Here is a 26,029-nt window from a genome sequence, read left to right as displayed (position 1 = left end):
TTGATCTGCGATAGTCAATTGTTTTATCTGCCTGTCTTAATACATAAGATTTTGTGTATTTTGATCAATATTTCCCTGTACTTTATCAAACAAGAACAATTTGATATAATCGGTATAGTATGAAACTTACGTCAGCTGTCTGTCTTTTGTATATCAATATTGATAGATTAAAAGATAGAACTTTTCTCCGTAAAAGTGGCGGTTTCTGTTAAGTCCCTTTTCGCGGAAAGTGACGATCTGTTTACACTTGGAAATCAATTGGTTATTGATAGGATTCCAAAGAACCTGTGACGCATCGTATAATCAGGTTGTCTATTGAATACCAAGGTCAGCAGAATACATTATATTTTCTTTTGCCTTGGTACAGAAAATTCCGGTATATTCGGGTTTAAGATCGAAGCTTAGACTCACCCAGGTTCCTTAGATATATAGTCGTAGAGTGCTCTCGCGTGAGGTGGCAACTGTTTACCGTCTCGACCTTGGACACCAACTTGCCCCTAAAGACAAAAACATATTAATTGAAATCTCGTAGTTATCCAGCAAAATGTTGGAATTACAATGTTAAAATAATCAGAGACAACATTTGTAAGGTAAGCTTTCTTATTTTAAAGTTTCGAATTTTGACGAGACCTCGCTGATCAACAGATAGGCATCTAGCAAAGTGTTGAGGGGGGCAAGAGGCATATACTCTGATGTTTAAGTTCAAACTGTAATGTACATAAAGCTAAAGATATAGTATCTGGCAGCTCATATATGCATGTTACCTAAGACAGGAATGATTTGCGCGCTTTGAGGTAGGGCTAATCTCATTAATCGACAGCGATACGCTCATACGACGATGATGTAGCTTCAGGTACAGCTTACCTGTATATGTCCACTTCGCGAGGTCCTCTGTCCAGTCACAAGCTTCCTCGGAGCGGAATTCTTCATGCCTTCGAGTATCCTCATGAGGAGGACGTTCGGAGGCAATTCCTCCACTTTCACTTCGACCAGGATCCTGCATTCCGGACATCGCAGCTCTTTGTGGGATTCGACTATCACCTGTAAATTAGGAGATTTTTGTTATTTTTGTCACTCAACGACAGGATCTCACAATTGTACTTGTTTACGTCGTCAATTCTTCAGTTATGTATATCTCCTACGTCGACAATCTACTCTATATGAAATTCCAGTAGCCCTATTTTCAAAACCCAATTTCAAGTAAAGCCGTTGACGGGAAACCTTATAAGATATAGAAGCCAACCTTACGAAAGTTGAGAGTTATTGTCATAAAATTTGACGGGCCTGTTGGTCTAGTGGTTAGTGACCCTGACTGCTATACCGGAGGTCGTGGGTTCGATTCCCGCCCAGGATAAATGTTGTGTGATGAGCATGATCATTTGTTCTGGTGTCTGGGTGTAATTTATCTATAATATGTATGTATTTAGAAATATATAAGTAAGTTTATCAGTTGTCTGGTTACCATAACACAAGCTCTGCTTAGCTTGGGATCAGATAACCGTGTGTGAGTTGTCCCAGGATTTATTTATTTATTTATTTATTTATTTATAAAAGACAAATGTGATTACTTGAACCACTTGGAAAGGTAAACAGCTTTAATCTTCGTAATTTATTGTTTATAAATTGCTTGGATACGAATTACGATGTTATGTTCGTTGTATTTGAGTATCCGGCCGGATTTGACTCAGCCGAAATTGTTAACGTTTATCATCCCACGTTATCTACAGAGATAAATTGAGCGAATGGAATGGTATCATAGCATTGGGAACTGTTTGTGGGATGGATGGGTCCCTGATTACTTGCAGCGGTTTTGCACCTAGCATGACTATTAGTCCAGTTAGCGATAAGTAAGATAGTAAGACATTCGCAATTAAAGCATGGTGATACCAGCAATCCGAGAAAACTATAAAGCATTGAAATTTCTTCGTTAAGACAACCTTGGACAACGATCATCAAGAAAAATTGAAGGCAAATAAGATAAGAAATAAAACGTAATGAACATATGCAAATTGTTAAGCTAACAGAAAGGTCGCGATGTGGGTGAATCAAATTGTTCAGTAATTCAGCAGTAGAATGGAAGAAACCTTATTTAATCTAAAATAGGTAGTAATGTATGCACATGGATAATATGCCACAGTTTACTGAGGAAATATGAAGCAAATGAAATATAAACTCCAGCAAACCGTTATTCGTTTTAATCAGAACTTACCGAACGGAACACGAACAACATTAAGAACTTATGTTTATAGTATATTTATAAGAACATTTCATAGACGTATTTAAATAATAATATTAGTTGTCGAGGACAAAATACAATTCGCTGAGAACCTAACATCAAAATTGAAAAACTACCATACCTTCCTTCTCAATTTTGAAATTAGCCATGATAACTATAACTATCTTAGTTTTTTAACTCAAGTTTCACATTGTCGGACAACGTAGTATATAATAAAGTAATCATATTATATTTCAAACTGATATCAACCCCATTGCTTCTTGTCAGAACTCATGTTGTCATGTGCTTTTTGTACTTTAGCTTAATTAAAATTATGTATTCAGGAGGCGTATCAGTACTTTTTAAACCACAGAACACTAAAGCAATTGAAAACAATTAGCTAATGGACGCGTGTTTGCGTGGAATCGCATGTCTGTCAATTAACGTAGGTGTTCCTGCCAAAACGGTCAAGATCAATGTGACATTAATAGCGGTGCAGCAATGTAATTTTGCAAACAATAATGTATAATTTGAACCAATTGGTTGTAAAAGATGTGCTCTTAAATGTGCTTTTGGTGGAGATTTAAATTGAGAAAGAGAGATGCTGTTTAACGTCGTAACTGCTTCCATGACCAAACTCGTACTTTGTGACCTTTTGTCGTTTTTTGGCCTTAAGTAAATCTGAATGCAGGGATTGTCAAGGACAAGGGTGGTTTTCTATGTGTTAACACTACATTCATTATTTTCTTCCTTGATTGGAAGTCCATAAGGACTTACCCCGAGTCCAGTTCAAACAAATTTTATTATTTAAATAGTGATGCTACCTCGAATATATCATAAACGTCTGCTTTTTTTTCAATGAAGATACAAAATCATTCATATTTGTATAAATATTATAAAAACAAGCGAAATTTGATTACATATCAAAACAAATATGAAGGTCGTAATACTATCTTATCAGATATCGCGTTTGTAAGTCAAGGTGGAACGAATTAGAAATTGAATGCCTACCGAAATATTATAATTTTTAAGGGAAAGTATACGGAAGAGAGATTTGTAACAGAAAATAAAAGAATATGAAAATATTCGACTCCATAAATTTCTGCCAGGCTGTATATTGAAAATCGATTTTTTAAATTGTAGTTGATTCAATAAAATACAACTCAAATGTCACTCTGGATATGAAATTTTCCTAATGAAACATTTAAAGCTGATCAGAAGCTAGCATTATCTATGGAGGCATGGAATACTTTTATAGGGGTAAACAATTTGCGTTCGTTATTATTTGCCAGCTAGTATTTTCTAATAAAAAAGAGATTGCACTCATTTCTTGACGACAAATCAAGAAGTAAACATAACACAACCTTTTTGGTTCATCAAAAACAGGGCAGGGTTTTTTTTTTCTTTTTCATCGTGAATATTGCTCGGGTGCTGTTTATAATAGTAGCGGTTATCAGCCAGTATTTAACTTAACACACGAAGCATTTTGTAGTGTTGTATGGACGGGTTTAATTCTAGCAAAACAAATTGGTTTGTTTCACTATACACTTAATTTACAATTACGTTATTCCGGTTTTCAATTAAAAAAAAGTTTTGATAGGCATCAGCTAGCTTGTTCAAGACAATTACTTACTTGCTAGTAATTGATCTATGTATATTTAAAGTAAACCTTTTTTGAGTCGAGATAAATGGATCATTTACTATAAATAGAAATACATTTTATTTAGTGAATCTATACTGAACATAGCGTGATCGCTGACATTTTAACGTTTCTATTATAGTATTCGACTTCAAAGAAAGAAAAGAAAACGAAGGAGCAAGTCTGGTGAGTAAAAATAGCGGTGTGTCACAAATTGTGACTATACAACTATTCAAATAATATGGAAATCAGAGGATATATCGAAAATAACCAAAAGTAATGATCACTTTTTAAATGCAACGTTTTTCTTTTCATTTATTTGCACAAGTAGCATGTTATACGAAAAGAAAAACATCGCGTGTTTGTCCGAATCACTCGTCTTAAATTATCGTCTTTACAGAACATTGGTTTGGTTAAAGATTAAATTGAACATCGTGTTCAATAGAGACGTGAGCTCCTAAAGCCAAGAGACATTTGTACATAATTCAACTCAATTCTTTTTCAAGTAGGCAGTATTCAGGCAGCTTTAAATAGTTTATTGACTTTAGATGCACGATTAAAAAATGGCAAGAACCTCCATAAGTTACTTAAAAAATATATAATATTTATTTTTATAATATTTCGTTTCGTTGTCACGTTGAAGTCATACATACAAGCGTTGTCTTTCGACGTTATCAATTGTAGAACTGCTACTTGGTTATAAGAGCAGTAACTTCAGTCAATTCTTTCTGGCACTCTATTTTACGGGGGTATATTATTGGGGTATCCACAAATAAATACGGTGTTTCGGCTTTGACGGTACAAATATAAATAAACAATTACGACCCTATACATTAATCCACGCCAGAAACAGGCACTTCTATTTATACGGCGGCCCGTCTAAAATGTACGACGGACAACCCAGTATATCCGTAAGTAGGACAATTAGTGATCAATACCATATCTAGGCCTGTTTGGAGAACTTTGTTTACAAAATAAATGTCCCATTTAGTTTTGCTTGGATTTCTTTAATTACTCTGGGTGAAATTATTAGACATGACAAAAAACAATAATCAATAATTTTGTGAATGCTCGATGATCGATATTTATCGATTAGTGTGCATACTGCACTTTTATTTATATGGCAAATGCCTGCCCATAATATACCAAAGTTTATAATTACATATTTTGGTAAAAAAAAATGCAAGTAGGCTCCATAAAAGTAGTATTCCGTTTGAACGAAGTATAAAATAAAACAGAACACATTTTAGTAAAAAAATCAGTTAAATCGTCAAATTTATGTAATAGAGGTCACATTCATACAACCGCTTCTAACACCGAAGTTCAAGATTAAAACAGGAGGTAAACATTTGTTCGTGACATCGAATTGATCTGGGTATTCGGTCTAGCCTAGGGGCAAAACAGGGAATATTAAAAGAAAAATCGGGCAAGTGTAAGTCGGGCTCGTCAAACTGCGAGTTCCGCACTAATAGTTCGTAACCGTCGCAACCGTTGATTTGCTTCGATTTTTTTTGCGGCTGCAGAAACACATCATTTATGAAAATGTCAACTATTTAGTTATCACAATTCATGAGACGCAGCATAGTGACCGACGGACGGAGAGTTAGTAAGTTATTATTTCCTTTTAAGCATTTTTGATACGGAACGCTAAAATAACCTTCGTCTGCGATTACGAGCCTAGTTACTAAGCTTTAATAGATAAATGGCCGCGTATTGATTTTCACTATCTTCTGATCTCACTGGATGATCCAAATAAACTTTCAGTCATTCGTTTGCCTACTCAATCTGGAATATATCCATAACAAGCATTGCGTAATTTTAAATAATCAGACCTTTGCATTTAAATTACGATGGGCATTTATAGTTTATTTATAGATTTTTAGTTGTTATACACTTTCAACAGAGATATCGTTGAATCAATTTTGATAAAGCCTGGTACTTGGAAGCTTAGCTACCGTATTCTCGTTGAGTACAGCAACCCCTGAGCATATTTCCACATTTCTTCTCAGGGTACTCAGATAGCAAATGCGAGAACTAGAGACTACACAAAAAGAACGAAGATGTAAAAGTGCAGATATATCTCTAAACTATTATTCTAAACTAGGTATTGCCCGCGGCTCCGTCCGCGTGGACTTCGGTTTACATCAACACTATCAACAGTGGCTCCAGTTTCTCTGCGAGTGCCGAGATAAAATCTAGTCTTCACCCTGTCACCCGTCACCACCCCAAAAACCGCCGTTCACATTTTTCAATATTTGAAATTCATTAAAAAAAAAGTTTGAATAAACCTCAGATCCGGTTTTTTTTTATTTGGAACGTGCCTTTATTCTTTCTTGGCCCTGGACTAACTGCGTACTAAGTTTCAGTACAATTGGTTCAATTAGCATGGATAAATAAGGGCAATTTTGAAATGGAGACAATTATATTTTTCCTTACCATCATAATAATATTATCACACAATCAGTCGTAGAGACATCACGTAGGTAACGAGATTAAGGAATCCAGTAAAAGTATGCCACCGTCTGAACTATCGTTCGACAGCGATCGATAGTCTAAAATAAAAGCGGTCGCGTCAGAGAAATAGGTTTACAAATACATAAATAAGTCTGGAAAACTAAACCGGCAGCTTAAAATGGATACCTATTTAAGTAAAGTTTTAAATTTGTTTTAGAAAACGTTGGTATTTAAGGTATAGAACATATTAGTTGAGCACGTTATTTACGTAACCAAGAATGTTTTTATTAAACTATAGTTGACACGCACCCAGTTCTATGGGCGGTATTTCGGGGTTATAGTATACAAACTCGATTCGATGACCGATCGCCTATGATACCAACAAATAACGGGACTGTTTATTGATGCGCGAAATTCTAAAAATGGCTTATTAAATCTTAGGATTAGTCCCACAACACCACTTACTCCACTTTACAATCTTTATTTGCAAAAGTCTACTATACTTTGTATGTCGCTAAACTCCTCCTAAACAGCTGAACCGATTGAATGATATTCATTGTAAACGTTTCAGTGGCTCCCTAGATTGAGATCCTCATATCAGTCTGGTAGAACAAATTTCGCCGTATAGGTTAGTGTTAGTATAGATTTCGTAACCACATATCCTTAAAACAAAGACCTTCCCACGCAACAGCTGACAATTACTGTAAAGATTCCATTGCATTTGGCAATGCACATCAACTATTACTAGGCTTAAATTAATTCTGACTCCGAATCTGTTTGTAGCTGACCTTAATGGAACAGGAAGAGTAGGGATTGCCAAACTTAAGGTATTCCATGTAGGATGCCAACATTTCAACCGAGAATTTCATCCCTAAATAGTATTTAAGCATTCCTTTACGCATATGGAGTTATGATTTATTTTGAATCCAAGAAACGAATGTTAAACATATCTTAAAAAAGGTAAGCGACAGCAAATCATAGAGTAAAACAAACTATAATTTTTTTCATGCGAATCGCGGAATAATGTTTTGCTCCTTGTGTCGCGAAGGTTTCACAAACATTAAAAAATATTTGTCCGGTATGCGGAGATCAAACCCGAGCGCACAGTGGGTTCGGCGTGGTGACCAGACACGGAAGAAATGATCCTGCTCATCACACAAACATTTCTCCTCAGTGGGAATGGAACCCACGACCTCCGGTATAGCAGCGAGTGTCACTAACCATTAGACCAACAGGCAAGAGGTCGTGGTAGGCCTTGTTCCGGGACAAGGTTTCTATTCATCAGATCTGGCTTACAAATGTGTCGTTCTTCTCTCCCAAATACTTATATCTACGTCATAACAATACATCATGTAGTATGTATGTCAACACGCATGTTGGCGCCACATTCAATTGGCATAAGGTCGTTTAATTTAATCTTGTAATAAGAAGTGTCATTTATTAAGACCTAATTCATTGAAATATAGACATGCTGTATCTATTGTCAGGGTATGTTTAGCAGTTGTCTACTTTACCTTCATAGTATTCAGGTAAACATAGATCAATATCAAAAACCCATTGTAATTTGAATCGAGACAGGTAATATATAAGGTATAAGATAATCTAGGAAATTAATCATACACAAAGATTTTCCTATACAGATGATGCGATAAATACTCGACCTTCAGTTTTATTGTAATTTTCTATAATTGAATTAAAAGCACATACCGACAAAAAATAAATAGGCATACCGTTAAAACAACAATAAATGGGAAGCAAATCAAAACAATAAATGGAAATAAAACGATTGCACATTTAACTGAAATATTACAAGCGTAAAGTACTGATATCGAACGTTCACCTAGCAGGTTGCATCCAACGGCTAGATATTAATAGTAGTAACAATTTGCCAATGCCTCAGGCGTGGACTGGGGAACGGCGATCGAAAGGTCGAGGGTTCAACTCATGCCCCATTGTGCTATAGCACTGAGCATGTGCAAAAACTTATAAACGGCATAGCTTACGCCCTTCGCAGAAACTGTTAACGGGCAGTTGGAAACAAACGGCTTTAGTGTAGATCCGTCATAAATGTTCCTCTTTCACTTAGCACAGCGATTTTCTTTGATGAAATGAAGCTGTTATTTGCAGTATCGTAGTCCAAAACTAGCATATAATCCGTATTGAGATGTCCTTCCATATTAAAACAATGAAAAATGTCAAGGAATATACCAGTTAGGAATATTCAAGGTAGCGATCACGATTTCCTTTTTATAGTCAATGTTTTTGTCATACTTTTGGGTTGCCAATATAGTCCCAAATAACAATACATCAGCAATCAGTAGATTCAGCACACCGTAAACGGTCAAGGCAATACGGTATATTAAACAATTTCCGATGATGATGAAAGTTAACCTTCATATAAAAAAAATCCTTAACTCATATTTACCAGAGAAAAAATTACATTATTATGTATTTATTTAATGTCTCACACGTTTATCTAAAATAATCTAAATGTTCTACTTGCGGCGCCGTGTATGCAATTGATTAAGGACTTCGGTTGGGTCCAAAATTAGTCGGATGAGCCCGATAAAGACAATATGCTATGAAATAAATATGTAATTCATGAGACTGATCGAGATTAACTCATTTTATCATTAAACGTAACACGTTCACCGAGTAAAGTGCAACTCTCACAATATATCAACACAACAGTGACGCAACGATTAAATAACTATTGTTATAGTTTAAACAATCACATCTAGAATATAATAACAGGTAGGTACGGTATTTTATGAAGTTCATTGAAGAGGCCAGTCATTGATTGATTTTAATCACTGGAGATCGCTGACCTGTATTGAGCCAGAGTGGTGGCCAATGGTCACCCGTCTAAGTCAAATAGGATGCCTTGCCCTTCAGTGGGACTCATTCAAAATGTTAGTGTATTGACGCTTATGGACAATAATTAATTTTCCTTAGTACAGCCATATATTTATGGAGTTGCTTGCCGCCCTTGCCGGTTTCTCTCTATTTGAATGAGGAATTGGAACCGCTTTTAACCTGTCTTGAGATAAAACCTTTTTATTTAATTTTTGACATATGTTACCACCTGTTCTGATCAAGTATTATTTAAGGATTCAGTTCGATGCCAAAAACTGACCGACATCAACTTTCTAGTTGCCAGGCCTGTTGCATACAGCCGTAAGGTATTTACTGCGTATTATGTCATCACGACGAAGGTGGAGTTATGTAAGGGACCGCTTTAATTAAACGCAAGGTAAAAACGCATAATGTGTTGGGTCGGTGTTGGGAATAGTTAGTCGGATACACGTGCACGTAAGCGCACTAATTATTAATTCAATACCGAAACAGACCTACCTGCAGTTGAACATAGCATTTGGTTTCAGAGAACAAAGCTCAAGGTCCTTTGTCTGTCCTTTTCTCTTGCAAAATACTTTTGACTGACTAATTGCAGCGGTTTACTTTTAATTTTTTACAGTTAAGGATCTAAAAATGCATTCGCTCATTAGGCCAATATGAATACCTGCTACAAGCGGCTTTAACCATCTTAAGAACCATTATTCAATTATTTGTTTGGTTTAATGACCAAGTAAACAACATAATAAAACCTGACGCAAAATGCGTAACGCAAACAAACTGGTCAAAGTGAAAAAGTTATAAATCTACCAATTACGTAGTGACATATCTGAATGTAAAATGAATGAGTGAGTGATTCAGTTGTGAGTCAAAGCGAACGTTTAGATAGGGAGGGCTAACGAGTGCTTATTTACGAAGACTGACGGTGAAGCAGGATGTGGTTAGTGAGGGGGGGGATTGTCACATTAATCGTGATAGTGTATTGACATTACAATCTAACGTGTGACTTATTAGGAGTGCAGTGAGGTTAGGGTATTGGTATACTATTGCCATCGGTATGCAGCTACATCCGTAATTCCGAATGGACATTTAGAATGGACCTTTGACATCCAACAGGAATTTACTGGTGAAACTGCTCGTTCTACGATTATAATGCGATAAGTATATGTAGAACAGTCAAAGCCAAAAAACAAAAGTCTTGGACTAGAATTTAACAGAAATAAAAGAAACTGTATATTGTTCTATTTAAGAAAAATTTGCAGCACAATATGGAGAAGGATAATGTATATTAAAAATGAATGCTTCCATACATTTCGGAACCACGCAAAATAAAGCTCATGATTAAAGTGTTCCGAGCGATGTGGTTCGACATTTTGTAACAGTCATGTGTCCGGGACTCACAAATTGGGGCAGCGCAACATAAACAAGCACTACCGGTGCGCGACGAGCTAGTGTTTAGTATAACATCACGCCTTTATTAACAGGGAAACAGGCAGAAATGTTACACACAGTTATGGAATATTGTTGTTTGAAACGCGTTTTCCTATAAACAGTTAAAACGTAAAGGAACTGGTTCAGGGTGGACAAATAAGAAAGCTGAAAAGTTTTAAGGTTTAAAAATGTAATTACTAGGATCAGGTGATCAGTTTAGCCGTTTTTCATATAAAAAATATGTATTTCGCAGGTGTCATTCCGAGCCTTTGGATCTCAAAGACATTGATACATAAATTAAGTTTTTTTACATAGTGGTGATGACATTAATATTTATTAGTCACGGAGGTTACGGAGAAACATGACAAAGCCGGCATTAAATAATTAAGAAGTTAGCTTTTGATAAAACTTGAACAGTAGCATGGTACAACAGTCCGCTTGTTTAGATTCTACTCAATGTATATACGAAATCATCTACCTAAGCATGGCCAGTCTCAATGATAATTGAAAAAATAAGATCTGTTCTATATTTTGGAATGTTCTATCTGTTTGAATGGAAACAAAATTTCGTATTATATTAAATTAGATCTAAGATCTAGGAGCATTGTAACCCTGTAACAAAAATATCCTTTTTATAATGAGGGGTACCTTTACAAGGAGCTCCATGCATTTTCATGCCAGCTCATACCAACACCAGTCGTCAAGCCAGGGAACAATTTGGACAACGAAGCTTCCTTTTATGTGTTTCAAAAGAGATTCTTGGCAAATTTTAGACGCGTTACGGCCTCAAGTCGTCTCATACACTCACAAAAACACAATTACTTTGCCAAATAGGTCCGCGATGCCAAATGCAAACATGAAACATTTGGCAAAAATATGACATAACGATGATAAGGTTAAATTGTTGCCACTATAGTAACGAGACTGTTAGTTTAGTTAACATTATGAAGATCTAGATGAAAAAGTAGCGGTCTATTCAGATTTGGAAGCTTATTTCTTAAGAGATGTCTGTAACTAAATTAAAGCTATGATTGATTTGAGCGCAGCAGCCTTTATGAAACGCTTGTGTTAAAAGGTTCCAGCAATGCGATTTTAGAGAATTTATTGAACACTAAATATTAGTTTTTACGTTGATCCATGAGCTGCATCAGAAGTTTTCAATACCTTAGCCAGGTTCATAATATAAGTGTTTTAAAACGGTACATGTACTCTGAACACCAATTGTCGTCAGCCACAGTTCCACAGTTCCACGCTCGTCCGGAGTTTAGACAAGTCGTATTTATACAATTGAGTCATTTAACTATGTTCTAAGTCTAACGATGCACGTTACGATGACGTCATCTTGTTTTAGCTATCTGCTAACATCCTCTGCAAATCGACCCCAACATGCACTGATACAAATGTAGCTGTCTGTTTTTCTTTCATTGCTCGTTCAGCATTGAAACATTATTATGCTATTCCAAATTACACCTTCTTACTAAGTACATACGGATCTCTTCTATTATGTTTACACTAAGTGTTATTAATAGCCCATTGAATGTAGTGCTTTAGTTGAGAGAAACGTATGCAGTCCAGAGTGTATAGATCTATAGAACCTAATGTCTTGGCGCGGGGCGCATTATCAAAAGGTTATCAGCGTTAACAATAGCTTCTAAGTGTTTCTAAAAGTGGAAGGACGGTTGTAATTGTCTACAAGAACATTCGAGGGACTTAGTATAATATTTCTTTACTTTGTATGCTCCGCGGTTCCGGCTAGTATGAGACGCCGAAATTCTAGTATACTACAACGGTTTAGCCTCCAACAAAACATGGGATATCCTCGTAATCGACATGCTTTAAAAGACACATCACAAGAAATTACTACCTTATACCTACTTCCTAGACAGTTTTTTTTGTGATTTCAAAAAAAATATTTTTATTCAATCCTCCAAGGCCATTTACGCATCTCAAAGCAAGTAAGGACGAAGACAAGACACAAAATAAATGGATATGGATGGACTGTTCTTCCTTTACCCAGTATTAGTTGTAGATAATCGTTGTTCTAGTTTAAGCTAGATATTACTAGCTAGTTAGTCTATAGTAGGTCGTCGCATGGCCAGCGTAAACATTCACCGCGTTATTGTTCTAGGTTCTAGTATTACTCCAAGCGTAACCGAATACTACGAAAGCGTTATTATTTCATCTGCGTGTACAATATTCGGATTATAATTACGGATTATATCTGTCATGACAGGGGTTAAGGTACACAGGCCACCCTAACATGACTGCATAACCACCTGAACTTCATATCTTTTATTATCAGCCCAAGCATTCTTTACTTCAATTTTACAGGTAACCAAAGAATCACGTACTTTTATTGTACTAATACCAACAGGAAAATATTTTGAGAGGACTAGATAGCCTCGGTTTACAGATTGTTGCAGTTAATGAAACGAGATGGTGGACTGTGCGGTGGTTAGTGGCGTCGCATCTACAACTGCCAAAGTATAACTTAAAAAGGTATTGGTAGTGCATCTGATCTAGTTTCTTATCTTTATCCAACCTTGAGGATGCGGTTCTAACTTGGTTCCACGACACTAAGAGTAACTATTCATAAAATTAATACGAGCATTACCGCGAACCAATTATTGGCAGTCAGACATTGTACTTAGACCGGTTGTAACAATTGCCGGATTCAGATATAGTAATCGCTAAGACAAGCAGGTGACAAATGACCATACAATGTACTCATTGAATACTAAAAAGCGGATAACGGCAATTAAATGCTCGATAATTGATAAGATAAAATTCGAATTGACGAACGTACCGGAACATACGTAAAACCTAGATGTATGCTATGCTGTATCATACTACGTAGGTATTTGTGAAGGCAATTCTTTTTTTTTAAAGCGACTCTCGCACATATAAGGTATGATATTTAATCCCTATATTACGGAGTGTTCCACAAACATTCAAGTCACATGCAAAAATACCCCCAAACTGAGGACAAGCATTGTGGATCATACAAACGTTTGTCCTACATAAGGATCGAACCCGCGACAAGTTGCACTTAGTTGGTGGTTTGGCTTGGTGACCTCAACCACTCCGCTAACTGTATCGTCGTTTATTTAATCTTGTTCCACAAAATTTCATTTTATTAGCTTTCGCCTGCTAGTCCGCGCTATTGTCAAATCCAGGTCATGTGTACTCCTGTGCCATTTCATCAATTTCATCCGATCTTTTCAGCGGATTGAGGAGTATTTTTACGGCTGAATTTAAATCTTGCTATAGGTTACTCACTTATATTATGAACTAGCTGACCCGTGTTCTTTTCGTATGGAGGTATTTTTCTGGTTAATGTAGAACCTATGGCACTAATAAATAACGTAGCTTTTTTTTAAAGATAAAAAAGGCAGACATTAAAAAATACATAAATATACCTTATTCCCAAGTTTTAAAGTCGATTTTCGTTTGTGTTACGTAAGTTGCAGTTTATCGCACAGCTCAAATCTAGATATATCGCAGGTCATTACAGGACCCCTACCTGATTGATTGAAATGGCCTTTAAATCCTCTTAACTAATACTCGTTGTTCTAGCAGGGAACATGGCCTAGTTAGACGATTAAATATCTAATATAGAACTAATATTATAAAACTGAAAGCTTGTTTGTCTATCAGTCTGAGCTAATAACTAAAAGTAATAATTCCAAATCAAAGTATACAAAATATTTTGATTTGGAATTATTAATTTTAGATACTCAAAGTATTGAAAAGGCTTTACAATATCACTCGACTAATAAAACAGTCAATCCGCAAAGCTCAGCCTGTTTATATTATATCGGAACTCCTTTAAACAGCCTTATTGCAAATTGTGGGTGTCATTGTGCATGTGATTTGCATGTTTGTGAAACACCCTGCGACACAAGGAATTAAACTCCTTACTGCGGAAGTCGTTTGAAAAAAAATACCAAGATACAGAAAATCCTTAATGAGTAGAGTAACGTAAATGTGGTGTTCGATAGTCCCTACAGTTTCATAGTAAGACTAGCCGAACGGTTCCTCTTCGTTAGGCTGGCCATCCTGATTAAAACCGCGAAACCACCGCTGCGTAAGCTCATGATTAACAGATTCCCGTTTAAGTCCGAAACTAGTCGGACGATTTCGATACGCGTTTGTAAGCAGTGGTAAAATGTTTTCCCAAGTTTATACACTCACATTTCTTGTTTGTTTGCTTGTCGTTCCGGTTTGATTTGCAACTCAATTTTAAAGCACTCCCCGAGAAGCGATCAGGCTGAAATTTTCAGCTTCAAACCCAATGAAAATGCAATTTACAACTTATGAAAGCGGCTGGAGTATTTTGATAATATCGATTTTGACATTTAAAAACGTGGGTGTTTAGATTTTTTTAATCTATTAATTATTTTAATTGTTTTAGCAGACGCAGAGGTTCAACCAACAAGTTCACAAACCTTAACTCCTTATACATATTTTAACTATAATAGAAACTCGATATATCTAGTCATAAGCTAGTTTATATGTAAACATTTCAGACGATATTATTTTCCTAGTATATCCAAAGGTTTCGTCGTGAGATTGCTTGCGATAAGCTCGGCTATTGTAAAACGTATTTTAAATGTCTTCAATAGCGAAGGAAGATATTATTATACAAGTGTATTCTATTTTCACATGTTGACTTGTTGCGTAGATTGATGTTTGTGTAGGCCCCATTAATCGGATTAAAACGTTACTTGCTAGTATTATAGCCTTTATATTTGATTAACCTGTATTCTATGTGGATTACCTAGAATAAAATAGATGGAGAAAAAACGCAACACAGGTCTTTCGTTTTGTAGGCGTTCTACAGAAATGTTGCCTGAGTAATTAAATCTCATAAGTGAATTGTTGAGGTGTGTGAAATCAATCGTAAGTATCCCAAATAAAGGGTATTCTTTGGTAAATTATAAAATGTCCTACACAAGTTCTTTAAAGGACAAATAGGAACAGAAAGGTACTAATATTTTTAAACCGCCATCTCCAAGAAAACCTTCATAGGAATCCGTCAAGAATTCAACGTGTACGTAGAAAATCGATAACCAGGAAAACTTTCAAAATAGCTTAATTTTTTCAAAGTAACTATTTTACGATACAGACCGCATGCCCATAGAAGCGGAGCAAGGCGGCAAGGAACCCGATTAACGAAGAAATATAAACTAAAGGAACTGCAATAAAACCTTCGATCCTAGTCATGCAAACCTAATGGCAAATATTCTCCATTGTTTAGCTACTCTTTAAAATTAAAGACAGCCAGCCTTAAAACCTCTTCCTTATAATCCACTTTATCAATATTCCCAAAGCTTACCTTCAGGCATTTAAGGCAGAAGGTGTGCTGGCACGGCAGGACACGCGACGAGGTGTCGAGTCGCTCCAGACATACGGAGCACTCGAGCAGGTCGTTTAGGAGACCTTCATCCATGCCGGTTGGGCACTGGAACAAACAAAAATAGGCTTAATAACGAGTGATTATGTACTATTGAGCTTTGGCCCACAGCTTGGTAATCGTGAATTGAGAAACATTACCCTCCTTAACGGTTACATTTGTTTAGGTACTTAAAAAAGGTAAACAATCTTGTATATATTGTATATTAAGTTTGAAATAAAATATGACTAAAAACCAACAATAAAGACTACGAAATCATATATACCATTTCATAATCAGTTTATTTATTTAATATGTGTTTGTACAAGACACACCAAGGTTGTTTCTAAGAACTCCATACCTAAAGGATGTAAATGGAACCCTATTACTGAGGGACTGGTATGTCCATTGATCTGTCCTCAGGAACTGTGATAGCTAGACAGTTTCAAATGTTTATAGATGAATGTTTATAGGTACCTTTTTCTGTTGCCACTATACTCACAAATACTAAAAATAAAATACTACATACAAACTCAAGTAAATCAGACCGGCATTACCTTTTCTAAACAGATGTAAAGTTTTCTTCATAGCTTGTAATTGTTTGGAGGCCTAGTTATTACACTTCCACTTATGACACGAAAAAATAAATAAATAAGGTTGTTAAACAAAGTGTTTGTGTGAAAATAGTATTTTTTTTTTAAGTTAAGGTAAAAATATATTGTGATAAGCAGAAAGGGTTCATTAATTAACAGTTTCATTGACACAAGACATATTCAATTAAAACTGCTATGAATGCTTACAGTGATAACTTCTTTTGTATTTCAAAAACAATGGTATGTTTCCTAGAAACACACCTGTTGAATTTTTCACAACACCCTTCAATGAATTTAAGACACTGCAGGTGTTGTCTGTTTAAAATTGATATTAACATACAATTTTTAAACACCAACCTGCGTCAGATACTCATAAAAATAATTATAAACCTTGTCCTAAAATGTGTATGATATGATCCATTAAACTTCAAAATTAGTTACAGTCAGTGACATAAATATTATTACAGTAGTAATTATTTATTTACAGATATCTTTATTCAGAATCTTTAAAATGTGTTTAACAAGAGTGAATAAGTTACTTTTTTATCTGTTAGTAATTTAATAGTGTCTCAACTCTTTTTGTGATGAAAACAATAATGATTTGCATTGCTATTCCTTTTAATTCTGGATAACTTCATGGGAAGTGACTCAGTCCTTTTTAAAGGTATGCACGGGACACAAGGCCAACATGCAGAGCCCTAGTTGTACCATTGCTATTATTATTACATTTTTTGTAAAGACATTACATCATATAAGGTAATAAGATACCCAAAGAGGCGGGTAGTTGGATAGCATATTTAAATTCTTAATTCTTGAAGAGAGCAACAAAAGTGGGACTGAACTGAAAACAGCATAACAATAAATAAGTTATTGCAGAAACTGACATAAGATTATTGTCATTAACTACTTACATTGTTAAATTATGTTATACATTTACCAAAAACGCACACACACTAAACACTGGGTCCATGACTCTTATCCATTGAACATCTTTAGAGGTTCTTAATGTTGTGTAATATTTTATTTCAAAATTATGTTAGCCTAACACACACTTAAATATTATGTGCATATGAAAATCTTATAAAAAAATGCTTAAGTAATAGTTTTTAGTACTAACATGTGGAGTAGACGCACAATTTAAAGCTATTAAACAAAATACTTGAATCCACACCGTTTTACTGCGCCTAGATTTGATGCAATTAATCATTCAATCAAAGTTTTTTTACAAATTATAGATTGCATCTATTTTACCTATTTCAGCAGCCCATTGGAGCATGGTTGTTAAAAAATAAAAGAGGTTTGATCTATTCTTTAAACATATCTTAATGCTCAAAGAATAACTCTTCAATTGATATGCATGCTATTTAAATTCATTAGATACTGGAAAGAAAAGTAGTTTGAAACTGTTGCATTAAGTCTTTTCCTCCATTTTATAGAAAGAGGTCTTCACCCAGCTGTAGTGCATTAAGACACCAGCATTACATTTTATCTACAACTCATGGCTATTCTCACCTCTTAACTATGTTTGTAGAGAAAAATGGAAAGAAGAGAGGAAAGACCCAGCAGTAAGACAATGTGGGCTTATAATAAAATATAATAATAATAATAAAGGAGACTATTAGGAAAGTGAGTATAAGCTTAACATTTTTTTAATATATCTTATATATTGCAACATATAATCAAGGCATTATACTCCATGTGGGGTCCTATTCTTAACATATAAAGCAATATCTTGATAATGTTAGGGGGCCTATTGTCAACATCTTCTACTATCAACACGTGACAAGGGTTTCCATTCATACTTATATGAGAATAAGGAACATTGGAGGGTAGATGTCCAAAAACATTATTACTGTAGTGTTATAGACTTGAGACATTATATTTTATACATGTTGAGAATTGCACCCAGATCAGAAAACTTGTAGGTTGTAGGTTTATTTCAAGAAAATGAAAATAACATTATATAAACAACTTTTTACACATATTAAATACACTAGTTTTTTTAATAGTAATTATGTGTCTAAACCTAGTGGGTGGCAGGGTTTCAATGATTTTCAGGCCTTGTGAAATTATTCTCCAAAAATTTTCTCTGGAAAGTTCATAAACATTTTCTAGCTAGTTTACTATCTTGAATGTGTGTCTGATTTGTTATCAACAATTCAAACACAAATTTTTTAATTGTTTATTTGCTACTTGCTCGCATTTATTTAATAACTGTGTGTTTAAAATGTGAATTAATCAGTAAATAAGGTACATACTATTATTAAAATCAATTTATCTATTATCTATTATCTAAATCAATTTATTTAAAAAAATAAAGAGAGCATTTTGTTTTCATGTTACAACATTTTCAAATACAAAACGGAAAGACAAACGATACATGCGGATTGTCGACTCTTGTAACTGGAAAATTTCACCCAAAAGCATGTTGCTAAGTGATAGAAACTTTAAAATAGAATTACGAAATTCATGTTTGCATTCCCCAGACACAAGGAAGTGTGGGGAAAACAAATATATTTGATATAAATAGTTCGACTAACACGATACCAAATAGAACATCGCTACAATGAGCTTTCTTGATATTTTTAGATTGACATGCACATTCTTGTGTGATTTACATGAATGCACTTTACGTTAAAACTCAAAATGATGATGACTCACCGAATGTTTTAAATTCCAACGATGTTAGCGGGAACTCTGACCATTATTGCACGGCACAATGAAACAAAATCCACGGGATACCACCCCAAACCAGTCACACAAAAATTTTTCGACACTAAACTATTTAAAACGGCACATAGTTTAACACTGCGAAGGGATAATTACACACATGGACTAAAGGTCGAAGGGTGAAGTTGCTGCTGTGAGAAATATGCAGTTGTTCACATAAAAACTGATACAATTTCACGCACAAATGCCATTCTCGCCGTTTCTTCGTTCGACCGGACGGTGAGGCGGGGGCGGGAGCAAGCGACTAGACTATCACTACCCTGGGTTGTAATTCAATTTCAGAGAATCTACCATGTGGAACACTTGGTAGATATTTACAGACTTGATTTGACAAATTTACAGTTTCTAAAAGCTCTGGGTGATAAAGAAATCGATAAAAGAGAAAAATAGAGGCAATAAAAAAAGATATCTTTATAAGTATTTGCGAAATAGATTTTTCTTGCATAAGAGGCAGCTCATAACAGTAGAATTGCTGAACTTCAAATGGCAAACATTAATGGTTAAATTTAAAACAAACAATTAATAATATATATGTGATACGAACAAATTAAACACTATAATAGGTTCAAAATACATTACTAGTAATAAAGTATCATAGGTACAAGATATCATTGCAATTTCAATGAACTTAATGGTTTTCGAACGAAAACCTTGTTGTCAAATGGACTAGACAGACAAGGGTTGATCTCGTTCTGTCAAAGAGGTCAAAATATGTCAATTGCCAGGCTTTCTTGCGTAGATTTATAATTATTAAATTTCTCAAAAAATGTCACGCGATAAAAGCGTGTGGTTTGCTGAGGAGATACTGTTGGATGCTAAATTAATAAATTTTCAATTGGAGACGGGAGAATGGGATGCTGTGGAGGAAATGTTGCGAGCGGAGGCGCAACTTTCCCGAGACGCAGAGACCGGACGATTGCGGCCGTAAGTAACGAGAAACAACTTATTAAATGTACTAAACACAATATTAAATGAACATGCTCACTCAAATCTTTAAAATATGTATCGTTTTTAAATGTACTTGTTTACAACCTTAGTAGTGTGTTATCATTTCTATTCAATAAAATAAGCTCTAAGTATTTTTAAAGTATATCTATACTATAATTATCACAAACACTAGTCTGGTTAGCAGTTTATTTCTAAAATTTAGTTATATTTTCGTATTTTACATTTGTTTACAGATATGTGTACTAACAATAATATCTCTATCTTATTACAGGAAAAAAGCGTCAGAGTATACTTTACGACTAATAGCGGAAGTGCTTCACATAATGCGTTTGGATGTTGAGCAAGCTTCTTACAACAGAAGCACGCTTGCAGTTGCTGAACAGTGTCTCCGGCTAGTCCGCTCCTGTGCTGCGGCTGGCACGAAGATGCAGACTTACATATCAAAAGAACTATCAATTTTAGACTCTATGCTGATCCTAGCTACAGAATACCAACACCCAAGTGTTGACTTCATTAATGAGGATTTACAAAAAAAGTTTGAATCCTGCATGACAGTTCTCATGCAGACTTTAGGAAACCTAGTTGTTAATAATCCATTCAACCAAATCATGATTTGGAATAAATTTGATGCCAACATCCTCAACAGTCTTGTTGGGTCCAATGATAAAATAGCCACAGCAGCTGCCATGATTGTCTACAACATTTTATTAGGCCAACCAAATGTGTTGCCAGACGATGTGACTTTGCTAAACTCCTTAGCATACATGTACAGTAATGGCAACACTGAATACCCGCATTTAATAATAGAATACTTAATTGGAGTGGAGAATACTTACATAGAGAAATTGTATTCGAAATTAGAACCTGAATGTAGGATGCTTGTTTTGAACTTGGCATACAATATATTAATGTCAACAGAATCTCAGGATATCAATGTGTCCGTAAACTTTGTGAAGTTTATGGCTCATGAGTTTAAAAGTAAATCAGATTGCATACTGAAGACTGTTGACAAGTATGTGAACTCTATAGAGCCTCAAGAAGTTGTTTTTCTTTTGGAAATTATAGCGACGGCGTCTAGTATGGACACCTATATGGACTGTTTACAAACAGACAGCTCTTTGTTTATAAATTGTGCTTGTAAGTTTACTATTTTTATATTACATTGTTGTGATTACAGAACATAATATAACCTGTTTATAATAAGTATTGGTAGTAAACACTGTTTGTACTGTACACACACACTCTTCCTATGGTTCTTTTCGTGAAAATAGTCTTCATTAATCAGCCCTCATCCATTACACTTAATGACGTAAAAAATCCTTCTCTGTCATAACTTAAATCAAAGTACAGTACCAACCTAAGCAATCACACATCACGCCATGGAACAACTATTATTGACTTCAACATGGCCAAGTCTCGGTTCATATTTGCCGCAAAATGCTTTTCGCCAATACAGACAAGTATACAATAGAATATTTATTTATTTGTAAGAATATTATAACTATTAATAATATGAACCCTGCTTGCTGCACTTCTTACAGTCGACACCCTAATGCGTTACTGGTTGATGTTGCTGGTCTGTTTACGTTTGTTATTATTTGGACTCATTTTACGTCAGATATGTACCGACCTTCAAATATCAAAACAGCTTTTAGAAAATATTACGCCATTTATTTTGCTTACAACAATAAAAAAAGTTGAACCTTGGTATATTTTTAGTGGAAAAGCTCAAAATTTAATTTTTCAAACTATGTCTAAGGTCATTTTGTTTCTTTATTTTTGTTTTGAAACATAATATGACTTTATTATTTTGCAGTCCTTCTCCGGGCAATACATAAGCTCGGTAAAGAAAGCAGCAATTTCTTTTCATCCCTCAACAAACTATATGAAGCGACGGGTAAAGTTCTTATCAATGATGAGAATCTATCAACCAACATGCCTTGCGAGAGTAAGTAAATTTATTTTTATTACTAATTAAATAAGTTTGTTAATTATTTATAGTATCCCTGATCTGTCTGAAATTCTTATCGATGCCCCTCGCCTGTCCAAAGGACTTTTCCTATACATAATAGATAAAATTTAATACTAAGAAATAAACAAATTCATAAATAACAAAGTGACATTTTTTTACAAATTATATCTACTATTTCCGAGCCTAATAATATAACCCACTCACTATAACTAAAATATACGTCATAATAATCTTAAATTGGCTACGCGCGACCTAAACCACAAATAATATTTTAATAATAATATACAAATTAAAATCCTTCAAATAATCGGTCTTCAAATAAAATAATGACTAAACTACAAATGTTATACTTACTACTTTACATGTTCTAATATCTAAAAAATAAAATAGCTAACAACATTTAATCGTATTAGTGCATGCAAGTGTGAAATAGGTACTAAAACCCACATAACTTCACGGCTGTAATTATAAAACCGGTAACCGACTCACCGTGTAATCTTAAATCATCGCTTTACAAACACCGCCGTACATACCCCTGATGATTGATTACCGACACGAATTGTATTATTCAATTACTTATTACAGATCCTCTAACTAAAAACGATTCAGCCGACAACATGTTGTCATGCAACGAAACCACTTCCGAATGCACGGAATCGGAAAGCAGCGAACAATACTTCGAATGTAACGAAAACCCAACTTACATGGAAAAGTTCGACGCTTTAGATAATATGCAACCGTTAAAATTCTCAGATCCTTTCCCGGACGCCAAAAACGGACGAAGCAACTCCAATGTTAAGATCGACGCGGATTTATCGAAAGTTGCGTATAAGAGGAGCAGTTCCGTTCCGAAAACTGACGACCGCGTGCCTTTGCCGACGAGACGGATCAGTCTGGAACACAAGATCGATATAGGGGACGACAACGAGCCGCCCCTGATCATAGACTCGTCCTCGCCGAACGGGAGCATGAACACTATAGCGGAGGTGATCCCTTTAGCTCTGCAGTCGCGGTTGGAACTGCAGCCCACAAGCAGAACTGAGTCACAAGACAGCTCGCCCAACGATCCCCCTACAGAAATCCACTTACCCAGAGAGGAGTTGAAATGCGAAGTGAAAGCATCTCCGAGTGAGATATCTCCCCCTTTAGCCGACAGCTTACCTGAAAATGAATCGCAGAAGCAATCTCCTGACACCCCTAAGGAGATTAAGAAGAGCCAGAATCTGTCGACTGACTTCGACTTAAGTGAGCAGCTGCAGAAGATTCTAGGTATATCGTCGGAGAAGACTCGTGGTGACAACTCAGCGGCTGAGAAGAAAAATGAACCGGCTAAAGAAGTGAAAATTTCTGACGAGGCGCCTCAGAACAAGGTGCCATCGGTGAAGATTGACTCGCCCGAGAGTCAGAAACCCAGGTGAGTTTTTAAATCCTCACTATTAACACATCTTTATTTCTCTACACATTCCCATCTCATCCCATCATCAGAATAAAATCATTGTACTTTTTCCAAACCACTCTTGTAGGAAATTACTTATAAGTATTTATGTTGTATAGTCGACCATAAAGCCGTAACGTAAAATGAATATAAACTTTTTTACAAGTATAAAAACACTCGTCGTTAACGTTTCTTCTAGTATTGTTTTTCCTTGTTGGTAGGCTCGGCGCGATAGACATGACGACGCCAAAGAAGTCGATTACCAGCGTGGAGACGGTCGAACGTCACGTGGCGTTCGGGTTCAAAGCAACCCTCGTACGAACACTCGCCAATCTCTGCTGGAAGAATCAAGAGAACAAGAAATTGGTTCGAGCATTTTTATTATTACATCTTCTTGAATACTTCATTTTATGTAAAAAAACTAGCTTTTGATCTTTTGTTCTTTGACGCAGCAAAATGATCTTACCGAATATCCACACAGAATTTATGAGAATCGGTTTAGCCGTTTTGGATTTGTTAAATTTCGGACACCGCGACACGAGAATTTTATATTGTATAGATATGCTGCAATTCTTTAATAAATATTGTTTGAAAGTAATTATGTAAAGAGAAATGAAAACAATACTGTGCAATCGTAAGTGATACTGAGATATAGGAGTTTAGTATAGTGAAACAATTCCTCCGGTGCTTAGAGGATTTTTTTGTAACACGCGATACATTTTTAACGCGGGCATTCTTATCGAGTTCTAATATACACTATACTTAAAGCTTTTTAGTTCATTTTAATGTGTCGTAAAAATGTTCCCTCAGTTGCTCTTAAGATTTCTTCTATGAACAGATATACTTAAATATGTTAAAAATGCTTACTTTTTCAGATTCGAGAACTTGAAGTCATCCAAGTACTTCTTGACTGCTGCAATATTGACGCTCGAAATCCCCGTATCCTTTTATAATCATACTATTAAGTGATAGCAACATGAAAAAAGGAGAAAGCTATTTTTGCACTAGGTTTTACAAATTTTTTGTCCTCTTCCCAGTCAAACGCTTTATCAATTATTATTATTGATTCATACAATTGTTTACTCACGCGTGTTTCGTTCGACTCGCGTACTAACCGCCGTGTCAGGTCAACTCGTGATTAGGGACTTCGTTTGGGTCCAAAACTAGTCGGACAACTAAGGAAACTAAGTATACCGTTGTATCATTCAAGAAGTATAAATAAATATAATAAATTATCTAAATGAAACTAGTATATTTCCTTATAGAATAATCAGTTATTATGCAGTGGGTGATCTTCGCCGTTCGCAACCTTTGTGAGAACTGCCCGGAAAACCAGGTACCTAAGCCTTATTTTCCTGCTATACTCATTGTGTGACTTTTTTTAAACCATAGTCTGCAGTGCAGGCTGGCTAGCGACAGTTCTATTATTACATTTTTGCTCACTACCATTGAATAGAAGAGAGAAGTTCCCAGATACTGTCGCAGTATCTTTTCTATGTCGCAAAGGCAAAAAATAAATGTATCGGTTTTTATTAAAGTAATTTAACTCAAACTTAACCCGTAATAACTTGTGTTCTTTTTTATATAAACTCAGGTAATTTTATAAAGCTTATCTACTTCTTAGCGAAACGCGCTTGGCATGGCAAGGAATACAGAGACAGACAAGCACTTACCGCCAATGCAGGTCCGATATTATGGTCCTGCATTTTCTGAATATATTTGTTTTTTTTTCCAGGAGGTAATATCAAAGATGACTCTTCAAGGTCCAGTTGACACGGAGATTCTGCAGGAGATGGGGCTCACGCTCCACGCCGACTCTCAAGGCAATAACATCAAGATCGTTCCTATGTCTCGCGGATAAACATTATAAATCAAATATGTTGACTAGCCTTCTTGAACAAAATTCAAGAAAAAATACCTTTATATTTATGGCCAAAGTAAAATAGATATATATTTGTACTGGCAATTTAATTCAGTTTTAAGTGTCATTTTTGACGTTTGAGACGAATTATGTAAGATAGCCAGTTTCACTGAAATTCAAAGTGGCCAGAGTATTACTCAAACCGTTTTATGTAAAAAAAGTAATCGTTATTACTATAGCTTAACATTTTAATCCAAAGCTGCTGTTCAGCTGTTATACGCAATAATAAACTACACTAGTTTGCTTGTTGCAAGTTATCAACCATGTATCCACGATTTATAAATATTACAAATAAATTATGAATACATAAACTATGGCTATTTATTTTGTTTAAAAACAATACAAGACAGCAGCCCACAGACTCGGTACATCCAGCACACCTATAACTATGTACACTATATCTTTATACCATTCAGATCATGATTAACCGCAATGCGTAATAA

At 35.3% G+C, this 26,029-nt stretch overlaps 2 protein-coding genes across 3 annotated transcripts in view; one reads left to right on the top strand and one right to left on the bottom strand.

Moving 5' to 3' along the window:
• The window catches only part of LOC113508705 (E3 ubiquitin-protein ligase SH3RF1), a 35,296-nt gene extending 15,625 nt beyond the window's left edge, over window positions 1-19,671 (bottom strand). The window contains exons 1-4 of the mRNA XM_026891790.1: window positions 19,242-19,671; window positions 15,931-16,056; window positions 865-1,041; window positions 412-497 (exon numbers count right to left, since the gene is read on the bottom strand). Of these exons, the coding sequence (XP_026747591.1) occupies window positions 412-497; window positions 865-1,041; window positions 15,931-16,044 (377 nt within the window). The 5' untranslated portion in view covers window positions 16,045-16,056; window positions 19,242-19,671. The remainder of the gene's footprint in view (window positions 1-411; window positions 498-864; window positions 1,042-15,930; window positions 16,057-19,241) is intronic.
• A 308-nt stretch (window positions 19,672-19,979) lies between these two features.
• On the top strand, window positions 19,980-25,897 carry LOC113491816 (ataxin-10). 2 transcript variants are annotated; one of them, XM_026868985.1, is made up of 8 exons: window positions 19,980-20,234; window positions 20,530-21,395; window positions 22,075-22,206; window positions 22,984-23,644; window positions 23,887-24,031; window positions 24,541-24,604; window positions 24,940-25,001; window positions 25,401-25,897. In XM_026868985.1, the coding sequence occupies exons 1-8, from the start codon at window positions 20,077-20,079 to the stop codon at window positions 25,524-25,526; spliced, it is 2,214 nt and encodes a 737-aa protein (XP_026724786.1). In that variant the 5' UTR covers window positions 19,980-20,076; the 3' UTR covers window positions 25,527-25,897. The 2 variants fall into 2 exon arrangements, with proteins under 2 accessions (XP_026724786.1, XP_026724785.1); XM_026868984.1 differs by having other exon boundaries at window positions 22,816-23,644; window positions 25,401-25,568.
• Window positions 25,898-26,029: the final 132 nt, after the last annotated feature.

The sequence above is a fragment of the Trichoplusia ni genome, chromosome 3 (assembly GCF_003590095.1).
Source record: "Trichoplusia ni isolate ovarian cell line Hi5 chromosome 3, tn1, whole genome shotgun sequence".
In the NCBI taxonomy this organism is placed as follows: domain Eukaryota; kingdom Metazoa; phylum Arthropoda; class Insecta; order Lepidoptera; family Noctuidae; genus Trichoplusia; species Trichoplusia ni.
The sequence above is the reverse complement of the archived record's forward strand: the minus strand, read 5'-3'. Positions and strand labels throughout refer to the sequence as shown.

Excerpts from the sequence above, each read along its gene's own strand:
- LOC113491816 (XM_026868984.1), top strand. The coding sequence starts at position 20,077 with ATGTCACGCGATAAAAGCGTGTGGTTTGCTGAGGAGATACTGTTGGAT. Across the intron at positions 23,645-23,886 it reads CCCGAGAGTCAGAAACCCAG|GCTCGGCGCGATAGACATGA; the intron begins GTGAGTTTTTAA and ends CCTTGTTGGTAG. Across the intron at positions 25,002-25,400 it reads AGAACTGCCCGGAAAACCAG|GAGGTAATATCAAAGATGAC; the intron begins GTACCTAAGCCT and ends TTTTTTTTCCAG.